The sequence below is a fragment of the Pinus tabuliformis genome, chromosome 7 (assembly GCF_031772625.1).
Source record: "Pinus tabuliformis cultivar Carrire ecotype Pingquan chromosome 7, CPIR1, whole genome shotgun sequence".
Classification (NCBI taxonomy): domain Eukaryota; kingdom Viridiplantae; phylum Streptophyta; class Pinopsida; order Pinales; family Pinaceae; genus Pinus; species Pinus tabuliformis.
In genome coordinates, this window is record NC_142293.1 from 830,716,650 (window position 1) to 830,728,466 (window position 11,817).

Consider the following 11,817-nt stretch of genomic DNA (forward strand, 5'->3'; position numbering starts at 1 on the left):
CTCAATGAAAATCGCACTCCAAATGGTCAAGCACCCACTGTTGGGTCAAAATACACTATCCTAGGATGAAAATCACACTAAAAGCAACAATGACCCCTTTTTGAAGAAAATTGCGCTTTCTCTCAAGCCTCCTCTTCCTTTGAGCACATGGTGCACTCCCGAAGGTTGAAGCCTCACCCTTCCCCCTTCCCCAATGCGCTCTGTGCCCAAGAATGGTCTAACCTCTTCCTTTAGAGTACATGGCTTAGTAGAGAAGGCTGAAGGGGGCCTCCTCTTATCTTTTACCAACCAAACTATGCTCTCCTTGAAGTATCCTTTCCCTTTGAGTGCATAACGCAGTCCTGAAGGCTTAACCTTTCACCTTCCCTCCTTCCCAATGCACTCATGCACCCTAATCCCTCCTTTGACCCTTCCTTTGAGTGCATGGAATAGTAGTGAAGGCTAAAGTGTTCCTCCCCTCATGTTTGAGTGGTCAAACTACACTTTTAAGCTTTCCTCTTTTTTCTTTGGAGCGCATGGTGTGACCTTGAAGCATGAAGCTTTCAACCTGATCCATTTGAATTCCCCCACTACATTAGACCAAGGACAACTCTTCTTCATAGTGCATGGCATAGTGAAAATGAAAAATTGAGCCATCCTAAGCCACTAATGAGTTTGATTGGGCCCTGTTAATCAATACTACTTCATTTAACCCTCTGTTGGAACTCGTGTCTCATAATTGTAACTGTGTACTTGGATATTTCACCTTATAATTGAAGCTTGATGAGTGCCATATTTTCCTGCATGTATTATGAATGTATTAGAACTATTCATTGGATGTTTTCTAATATGTTTCGTTCACATGTACTAAGGAAATAGAACTATATTGGTGGCCTCAGTACTTGTCATGTTGAAGGTGTGTTGTATGCGGTTTAATGATCGTTGTGTCTAAGCAAACTATTTCGCTAGACAACTAAAGAATATTTCTTTCCTCGTGTGTCTATCTTGAGTTAGTAATATTACTTCCTTCTAGAGGCTCACCTTTGTCTCCCTCCTTGTGGAGGTCTCCTTTTACACATTACAATTGATGTTTCACAATGTCAACTTAATTGCTTGTTCAAGGGTTATGTATATAATCTTTTATGTTCTTCATTGAAACTAAGGTAAAACTTATGGTTACGATGGCTACAACGATACTGTGAATGAGGTTCCTACTACAAAAAATTTGAGGTATAATTGGGACTTCACATTGGGGATACCCCCTTTATGTTGACGGTATCCAACACCGTCAAAATTTTGGCACTAGAAGGCGGGCTAGATGACGAGTTGTGCTTGTTTAGCCTGTATTGAATTTCTTATCTTGAATGGATCTTTCCCAAAAAATAATTCCTAGATATTTTTATAAAGAACTTGATCTTACCATCCCTGCGGAAATCATTCAGTGACTTGTCTCAATTTAAGTTTGATGGCGAGAGTGAACTAACTGTCTATGAACAATTCTTTCAATTTATGCATTTTTGTATCTCTAATGGAATAAATTGTAAAGATTCCATGGCCAGGTTGTTCACCCTTACATTTGAAGGTCAAGTTAAGAAATGGTTTCATACATTATCTGTTACTTCTATCCATTCATTCAAGCAATTTTTTAAAGACATTCATGAACCCTTTGACAGTTATGATTATCAAGATGTATATGATAGAATCAATTTTCTTAGAATGGAACTTGGTGAATTTGCATAGGGTTTTCTTAATTGGTTTCTTCACCTTTTTTATGAATTTCCTGAAGGAATGGTTGATTCATATTTCATTATGGAAAAATTTCAAAATTTGATTCTACTCTCTTTTATATCTTTTGAATCTGAACCCTTGAATGATTCTCCCTCCCTAATTTTGTCTAACCATGAGACACCTAAATCTTCTGAGGAGGAACCTATTATTCCTTTTGTTCCTTTTCCTCCTCCTTTTCCAGTACCAATTTGGGTGCCCCCTAGTGATGATGTTAAAGTTGGGAGATCTGAAAATCAAACTGTTGATCTGTCCATTCAACCTCCATCCAATTCTTATGATCCACATCCTACTGAGGAAAACTTGGAATGGTTCAATAATTGCATGGAGCCTAAAGTGAAAGTTGATCCCTTGGGTTTTCAAGATCATATTAATGCACATAAGTCCAATCTTGAATCTGATCCAAATGAAAACTTGATTGTCTCCAGGGATACTTTAAAACCTCTACCACATATGTTTCATGATTCCTTGCTTCATGATCCGCTTGTTTCACTTACTTCAACTCAAAATGATAATTCACCGGTTGTCTCAAGAGGTAATCAAGAATTAGGTAATTTTATTTCACATGAAGAGGAGTAAAGTGTTGAAGATATGTATTATATTTCCTCCCTCATTCAATCTGACAATCTTGACTTTCCGACTGATCTCTGATATTTTAATATTGATAACCTATCGAGTGACTCAAAACCTTGCATCTAAGTTGAGACTTTGGATAACCATCACCATGAAATCCTTGTTTCGATTAACACATATGGTGGTGAATATCCAAGTATATCGAATGATGTGTTTTATTCTTCTTAGGGCTAGGATTTGCAAGGCACCGATTCAAAATATGTTCCTCGCGTTTTAAAATCTCCATTTGTGAAATGGGATGCTCTTTTAATTCAGAATGATACCAAATATTCTTTAATTCATACATCCTTTGATTTCAAATATGAAGTAGTAAGTTGTCAGGTTTTTGAATCTTTGGAAGATCCTAGTTAATTTGAGTGTCATATTGACCATTATACTGATGATAATGATGTTGATCCGTTATTATTTCAAGTTCAATCTTATTTAAGAACAATTGCGGCTCCTCCTCCTCATTCCTTCAATATTTCTTCATCCTTACAACACCATCTGACTAATCACAGTTGCAATCAGGTACAAGATGGTACGATACTACAATCAGAGGATGAAAGGTTTGAATCTATTATTCATGATCTATTCAACTGTAAATCCTATGTAAGTCAAGAGGAATATGTTCCAACTCTAAATGGTGAAGGGATTCTTCAAATTGATGTATCTAAATTTTATATCCATCAGGAATTTGATGTGTTTAATCCTAAATTTGATCAAGCCAATGGCATTGATAGTGTTTTAATTAATACATCAAATTATAGTGGTGCATGTATACATGTTTCTAAGCCACCCAAATTTGATGATCCACCATCAGAAAGTTCTGAAACCTGTCAAGAAGTCGAGGCACTTCAACTCCTATTGATGGTTATGTCAGGTCCTTACAATCTTGTTGAGATCTCTGAACTAAGTTGGATCCATATTTTCACGCATAATTCTTTCCTTAATATTCATCCATTGGTCATGAGTTCATTCTTAAAGGAATCTCTGTATTTTCAATTTGATCTTCATGATCTCCAAGATATAATTTCTGATTAGATGAAAGGTTCTTGTTTGGTTATTTCCTTTTCATCTCAAACCATTGAACTAGACTAAGGGTTCAAAAACACATCTTTCATAGATCCTTACAGTTTCAAGGCCCGTCATTTTGATGATCAAGATAAAGGTCATTTTGGGCGGAAGGATTTTTCTCTGTTAAACTCTTTTGAATCTAATCATATTATCATCTCTTTTGTGCATATCATGAAGCTAATAATATCCATGGCACATTTCATTTTCTGGAGTATTTTCAATTGCTTCAATCATTCAACCAACCAAAAACCTTGTGTTAGCACTGAGTTTGATTTAACATATATTTCTAATATTTTGTCAGCGCAGTATCCTGATTGGTTTCCTGGATGCACAATGTCAACAATTGTCTTGAATGCCCTAAAATTTCTTATTATTCACTATCCATGTAATTGGATACAAAGGGATCCGTTAGATTCTCGAGAATATTATATGTTAATCGGCCAATATGATCATAACATCAGATATTATCATTTTGATTCAAATGCATTAATTAAAAATTCATTTTCCTACAAGTCCCAGGGTCTTCAAATTGGTTGTAGTTAATATCATGATCCAATTGTTGAATGATTAGAGCAATCTTATGTGAAAATCTCTTATGCAAATAACAATTTTCAATCCTTTTTAATGTTTGCAAGCACTGAGAGTGAAAATGAATGTGTATTCGCAAGTAGCCTACAAGGTTTGTATAATTGACATTTCAAACAAAAAAGTAAAGCTAGAAATTGGTTCGAACCAGTTGATATGCCACATCCTTTTGGTAATAAGAAAGATCTTCAGTCTATTGTGCAATTTTTCAAGGTTCTTATATTTTCTATTGCACACAACTTCATATTGCTTTTAATTGCTCGTATCTTTGTGGGGGGCAGGTTGGGAACGATGATGGATAGATTGGAAATATCATTACACTTATCCCTGACGTGATAGTTGATTTGGTTAGGAGTAAGCTTAGTTGAATTTAGTTTCCTTTCCATTGTGTCCACTCTCTATCCTGCTCACCATTGAGTCTCCGCTTTTGTTTGTTTTCTTATTGTATATTCTTCATGTTGTTTTATGTTTTGCCTCCATTTTCTTGGTTCTTTTTGGATTTCTTTCCCTGTTTCGTCATGTATTTTCCTTTTTCTTTGTTCAATAAGATTTTGCATGAAAGATGCTTCTGTTTGGCTCAAAAGAAAAAGTGGAAAAAACTTAAAACGGGAAATTGCGATGACGAACAATGCTTGGATAATATGTTACCTCTTCTCTATCTTGGGTTTGTATATCTTTAAAGTCAATGATGTCTGAATGGAAAATACGATCCACTCGAATGAAAAATCCTTTGGTCGAACTATAAAGCCTGTATTTATTGTAGGATTCTCATTCCTCAACTCACCACTGTAAGTAAATATTGTCTTTCTTACTAATCTGGTATAGTAGAGAAAGGATAAAGGGAAAATATAAAGTGGACAAAACAATATCAAAAGTTATATAAATACTTCTCTAAAGGTAAAACCTCCTCTACTCTCCATAACTTGGGATCCCTCTTCCACCGATTGAAAATAATGAGTGCCAAAGCACAGTCCTATTATAAATAAATTAAGGGTGAAAGAAGAGAAAGGCTTCCTGCGCAGGGAGGTGAAGCAAGTGATTTTTCCGGGGTACTGTAATGATCTTTGGTATAAAAGCAATGTTTGTGGTCCTATAGTGACTTCGTCGAGTTACTGTCCAGGCTTGCTAGCAGTGGAGCAAAACCAGAGATGAAATTCATACTCTAAATATCTTAAACTTGTGGTGCATATTACCCTGTCCTAGATTGAAAAAATTGCGATATGACATATCTTTTGTGTGTTTTAACCGAGTAAGGTAATGAAGGGGATTATATATCTAAACGAATGAAGTAGGGAAGCCAAGTTAATTTTCAAGTTGAACCAATACTTCCTGAAATACTGAGACCTTTCACTTAGAATTAAACCTAAATAGAGAAGCTAGAGTTCTACCAATGTGTCACCAAGTGTTGTCGATGCAATAAACACCCTCCAAAATTTTTCTCACACTTGAATTTTGGAGCCTACTGAGGATATTATGATCTATTTCTCTATGGTTGCTCCATGATTGTTTGATGTTTTGCAAAGTGTTCAAGTCTTCTTCCTAGTTTCAAACTGTAAAGTCACTTGCACTCACATGCACAATATTGGATGATTTCATGAGATCAATTCCTTTATGAAAGCTTGAACAAGCATACCGCCATCAATAAAGATAGTTCCTATGCAATTTTCAACTCATGACGACCATTAGTGCATATTTTCATCCATAGTTCCCCTTACTTTGGTTGCGTATTACAAAGAGTTTTCTCAATTGTCGCTTTTGTGCACCTTCACTTTTACAAGTGTCGCTTCCACATTTGTGACTGTCACTTTTTCTTGTTTTCATTTTCATAAGTGGAGTTTTCATGTTATATTCTCTTTATCATGTGTCTCTTTCAAGGTCATGCACATTTTGCAAGTGTCATCTTATGTTTTCCTCATGTCGTAGGTGCCCCTTTTGTGATTCTCACTCATGCATGTGTCACACCTTTGAACATCCTCAAAGTTAGTTCTAGTGTAACATTCCACATTAGATGGTATTAATATCATTAGAATATGTGTTAGCCACATTCCTATAGCTTAGCACACCATTTGGTCATTATCCTCATAGTTGTCGTAACTTGTGTTCTAAGTTTCATAATGTGTCCTTTCAACTGTCACACTTAGACATAAGTGTTACTTTGTTGTCATTTCGAGGTTTGATTATCTTTTCCAAGGAAACAAAAAACACAATTTTCATTAAAGTAACTTAAGAAAATTACATGTTGTATATTCAACATGTATGAGATGCATTCTCTGGTGAAACATAACAATCATTGTTCATTACAATATTTATAGATATCATCACAAAGTAAATATATAAGCAGTATTAAACAAGATCCATATGGAGTCCATAAAAACTAAGTAAGACAAAAAGAAAAATAACATGGAATAATCATGAGGATTATTATGAAAAGTTCCATCCAGCTCAATGAATGGACGATGAAAAAATTGAAAAAAGTCCCCATCTTTGAATTCCTAAATTATCCATTGTCCCCTGTTCAGCTGTGCCACCTCTTTGGAAAGACGATCAACGATCTCATTCCTTTCCCTATATATGTGAGAGCATACAATAAAATAAAAATGTTATTTTAGAGTAATGACATCATCCAGTGTATCCATGAGTGTGTTCAAGTGACAGTGATAAGCCTTGTTGATCCAGTTTATAACCAGCAGTGAATCCCAAAAAATTTGAATCCTGTGACAATTTTGTTCCAGAGCAAAGAGGAGGAGGTGTCTTAGACTGTTTGGCTCAACATAATTATTATTTCGACTTCTTAGCCCCACTTTGATTTTGAAATACAGGTGCTCGTTTAAATGGAGTACTGCCCCCCCCCCCCCCCCAACAGCCCATGGCCTATGCCGAGCCATCAAAATAAGCCCAAGGAGAGATTTTATCAATGCTTTTGGGTGTGATGACCCGAGCTTGCTGACAGTCAATGTCCTCAGGAATCAGGTTGTATATGGCAGCAATGTTGTTACAGGTGGTGGACCATATGCTTTGAGCATTTTGAAAGATATGGCGATTCCTATTTAGCCAAATGCCCCAGCAAACAATCAGAGGGATATTTCTTGCTTTTTGGGAGGGAGCCTCAGACCACCAATGCAACCATGCTTCCTCAACGTTTTGTCCCTCCCATTTTTTCTTCAAGTTGAGAGAGTTGGTTATGGATGACCAAACTTGAGCAGTAATGGAACAATGAAGAAATAAATGGTCTGTGTCCTCGGGGTTGGAAAGGCAAAGGCAACATTTGGAGGGACCTTGGAAATCCCACTTCATAAGGTTTAGCTATGTTGGAACCTTGTTCGAGAGAATACACCACATGAACAACCTCATCTTATGGGGGGCTTTTAGTTTCCAAAGGTGGCACCACCACCAACAAATGATTCCCATGTCCTGTGCATTCATTATTATCGCATAACCAGCTTTTGGGGAGTACCTGCCATGAGGAGCAGGGGCCCAAATGAGTTCATCCTCTCACCCAGATAGCCTTATGTTTGCTTCCTCCAGTGCACCAATGAACTGGTGCCAAACTCCATTCCATCTATCCGGGATCCCCAGGTTTCTAGCGGCAAGCCAATGTTGCGGGGCCCAGGGAGGATGCCCTGCCTCGACAATTTGCGCAATCTGAGTGATGCTTATTCCTGAAAGAAAAAGTCTCAAATCCCTCAAGAGAATGTGAGCATTTCCGCTACCTGACTAGGGATCAATGCCTATTCTAACATGTTTACAATTTCCAATACTCCATGCCAATCCATCCTTGATTATACGTAAGGATTGGATGATGGCCTTCCAGATGATGGAACCACCCGGTATCGATTGGCAGGGTCTGTAGATCCAATCAATTATTGAAAGGGGATGGATAAACTTAAAATAGACCACCACTTTCCATAAGCTCTCATATTTGATGATTTGACAGCCCATATTGGCCACCAGAGCCTTTGCAAAGATGTGGAGGTCCTTTATTCCCCAACCAATATATTTTTTAGGCTTTCCAATCCTGTCCCTGTGGACCCAAGCAAACACTTGACCCACATTTTGACCCTGCCATATGAATATGCAACAAATCTATTGAATCCTATTGGGAATACCTTTGGGAATCCAGGCCAAAGTCATCTAGTAAATTGGGTTGGCCTCCAACACCAATTTTATTCAAGTTAGCCTGCCAGCTGTGGAGAGCCAACGTCACTTCCAGATGTTTATGTGACTTTCGATTTTTGCAATGAGCCAAGACCAGTCTGCAATGCGATACCCATTTGGCTTCAGCCTGAACCCAAGATATTTTAGGCCAGAGTCCAGCTCTTGTCTCACAAAAGCAAAATGTTGTAAAGCATACCTTTCCTCATTTTGTAGGCAGGCCACACAAATGATGGTGGATTTGTCATAATTAGGCTCCATACCTGTAGCTTTACAAAATAGTGATAGAATGTTCTTGAAACAAGAGGAATCACTGAAAGAACCATTTAAAAAAATAAGAACATCGTCTACAAACAATAGGTGGGAGAGAGATGTCATGTCTGAAATCATGACTCCCCCCAACTCTCCAACAGAGCAAGCATTTTTTATCAATATTCTTAGACCTTCCATGATTAACAAAAAAAGTAGGGGGGATAGAGGGCATCCCTATCTCAACCCATGTTCAACATGAAAAAAACCAGACACAACCCCATTGATGAGAATACTAAAAGATGTAGAAGAGAAACAACACATGATCTAGTTAATGAAGGAATGAGGGAAGCCAATATGAGTGAGGATGAGGTGTAGATAAAACCAGTTAGCCCGATCAAAGGCTTTGGAGAGGTTGATCTTGAGAATAATTGATTTTTTGCTTAGTTTATTGATCGAGTGAATGCCCTCTTGAGTGGTCCCTATGGCTTCATGGATCTAACAATGGCCGAGGAAAGAAAATTGTTCCTTGGAAATCATATTGGATAAGATTGGTTTTACACAATGAGCAATAATTTTGGATATAATTTTGTAGATGCAGTTATAGATGGATATTGGTCGAAAATCGTAAAAAATAAGGGGTTTTTCAACTTTGGGGATGAGGGCCAGGAAGGCCGAGTTGAAACCTACATACATCTAGCCTGTAATTCTACATTCCTCGATGGCCTATAAAAATCCAGGCCGATGAGCACGTTAAAAGTACTGTAGAATTCCATGGGCCACCCGTTTGGACCTCAGATTTTGTCCCTATTAAATCATTCCGGAGCTGCTTTTAATTCCCCCAGCGAAACCAACTTGGTTAAAGACTTCGCTTCTTCCATATGAACAAATCTAGGGAGAACCTTGGCGATGCAGAGAATATCGGGGAGGGTAGTTCCCCTGGGGGCCTTGTAAATATGAGAGAAATGGTGCATACCCATATCAACCAGCTAATTGAACAAACTAGCCTCCCTGCTCGAGTTGTCACGTAATTCCCAGATTGTATTGATGGACTTTCTCCCTCTGGCATATTGTTGAAAGAACTTGGAATTCTCATCCCCCACCTTTAACCAGATTGCTCTGCTTTTTAATCTCCAAGTTTCCTCTTTTTGTCTCAGCAGTCTGATTTTTTCTGATTCCAGTTTGATTAATTGATCCTTTGACTCAACAGTTGAATAACTGGAAAGCCCTGTGTTTTCCAATTTTTTAAGGACCCCTTCAATCCTTTTCAGCTCAGCCTCATCCATTTGCTGCTTTTTCCTCGCCCAGCTGATGGTTTTTGATTTTAAACGGGCCAAGTTGTTTGCAATAACCTCATCCGGGGGGACTCTGTTATCCGGGCTATAGTGAGTCCAATTTTCTCTTACTAGATTGTGGAAGTCTGCTTCAGAGAGCCAAGTTGAATTGAACTTAAATGGCGAATGGGGCTTGTGGTTGGCATCCCGAATCTCCAAGAAGATTAGGGAATGGTCAGATATCCCCCGAGATCCCACCCATTGATGAATGCAATCCAGACTGGCTAAGAGAGGGGCTCTTATTAGGAAACGGTCCAGTCTTCTGGCCAAAGCATCCACCCCAGTTCTTCGATTCCTCCAAGTGGGCAGTAGCTTTGCTGTTTCAATGTTCAGTAGGTCATGTGAATCCAACAATACTTCGAAGAAGGCTGTTAAGGGGTCGATCTGGGCTTTATTACCCCAGGATTCCGCCAGCCCTAAAGAGAAATTCAGGTCCCCTCCAATGATCAAATTTCCAGCTTGCATGAAATCAACTTCCAGGAGTCTTTCCCAAAAAGGTTCCCTATTGTGGCAAGGCCCATAGGTGTTGATGAGCCTGAGGGGGGAATTGATGTCAGCAGAGATGATATCAGCACCCAGGTAACCCTCCCCTCCCCAAACATTTTCCAATCTTATTGATCTTTTGTTATACCCCAGGGACATCCTCCCGAGCATCCTCTTACATCCAAGAAATGAAATGCCCAATCTGGAAGAATTTTTAAGAGCACATTGTTTAGAGTGCTCCCTTCCCCAGAGTTTCTTGCAAGAAAATTACATCCAAACTCTCCAAATAACATAACCTTTTTAGCGCTAGTTTCTTGTCCGAGCTGGCCAAACCCCTGCAATTGAAGGAGAGGCACTTCATGGGGTAACCTTTGTAGGGTTTCCCTTTGCTCTAAGGACCCCATCAATGGGAGACTGAATGCCCAAGGCCACCTCAATGCCATCCCTATTGATGGATTTGGATAAACAGGATTGTCTACCCCTTGGGGGCTTCAAGGGAAAGGATGGGAGGGGGTCCACATCCAGGCCGAAGGAAGAGGTCTGTGTAATAGGTAGGGAATGCAGGTTGTAGCAGTGAGAACCACTAGAGCTAGGGCAGCCTTTGGAAGCCAAGGAAGGACGTCTTGAGAAATGGTCTGGGAGGTGATGAGGGGCGAAGGAGGATCAAGTACCACTGGAAAATTTAAAGAACATAGTTTTCTAACCCCAGATCCCAGACTCGAAAATAACACAGAAGCAGATGCATTACTAACAAATAGATAATCATGTGTAAACATAGGAGAGGGAGGAAGAGTACTCGAAAACGACGTTGATTCTCTAGAGCAGGATCTGGTGGTTAGAGCTGCAATTGTCCCAGTGTCCATCCGTGAAGGATCTACCCCAGTCACGTCCCCACTCGGCACTGGAACACTAGGAAGGTCCACCAGAGAAGGTATCTCCACCTCCATTATTTGGGTGCTTTTCAAAACAAGTGACCTCAGGGGATCCGACTGTTTCCCAGAGGGAAGATCGCAGTCTTTGTAAAATTGTACTACCTCGTGGCATCGCTTGTGTCGAAAAGGGATGTTGTCATAGTCTAATATTTTCCACCTGTTTATCTCACCCATCTGAAGGCGATAACTCTCCACCATTCCTTCCCTAGTGTCTAGATGCACCAGAATTCTTGCGATTGCCATGTAGCCAGTGTCCTGATAAGAACGGTTGTGGTTTAGGTATACTCCCATGTCATCACCAATGCACCAGAAAATTTCCTCTGCCTAGAATTGGAGAGGGAGGCCAGGGAGACACAGCCAAATCGATCCTACTCCCATATTTTCTTTCTCAGGGTCAAACAACAATTACCAGTTCTTGAGAAGAACATGAGTTATTTCATTGTGCCAGTACCGAGTCAAGACCCAGTCACCCTATTACGGTTGTGAAAACATGAGGGCAAACCAGCCCCTAGAAATTGTGATGACGACATGGAGTTGCATCATTAGGTTCCCCCAAACCTCTATTGTCAATTTGTTTAGTCTTTCCAGGGTATAATTCCGTCCACTGGCTCTGCCTACCAGGACCGTAC

General features: G+C 39.3%; 1 protein-coding gene across 1 annotated transcript; it reads right to left on the bottom strand.

Annotated features, from left to right (window-relative positions):
* Positions 1-9,428: 9,428 nt before the first annotated feature.
* On the bottom strand, positions 9,429-10,415 carry LOC149250189 (uncharacterized). The gene has a single exon (XM_089453573.1). It carries the CDS (start codon positions 10,413-10,415, stop codon positions 9,429-9,431), a length of 987 nt encoding a protein of 328 aa, XP_089309699.1.
* Between the last annotated feature and the right edge of the window lie 1,402 nt (positions 10,416-11,817).

Bases quoted from the DNA above. Each gene is read 5' to 3' on its own strand.
- LOC149250189 (XM_089453573.1), bottom strand. From the start codon at position 10,415: ATGTCCCTGGGGTATAACAAAAGATCAATAAGATTGGAAAATGTTTGG.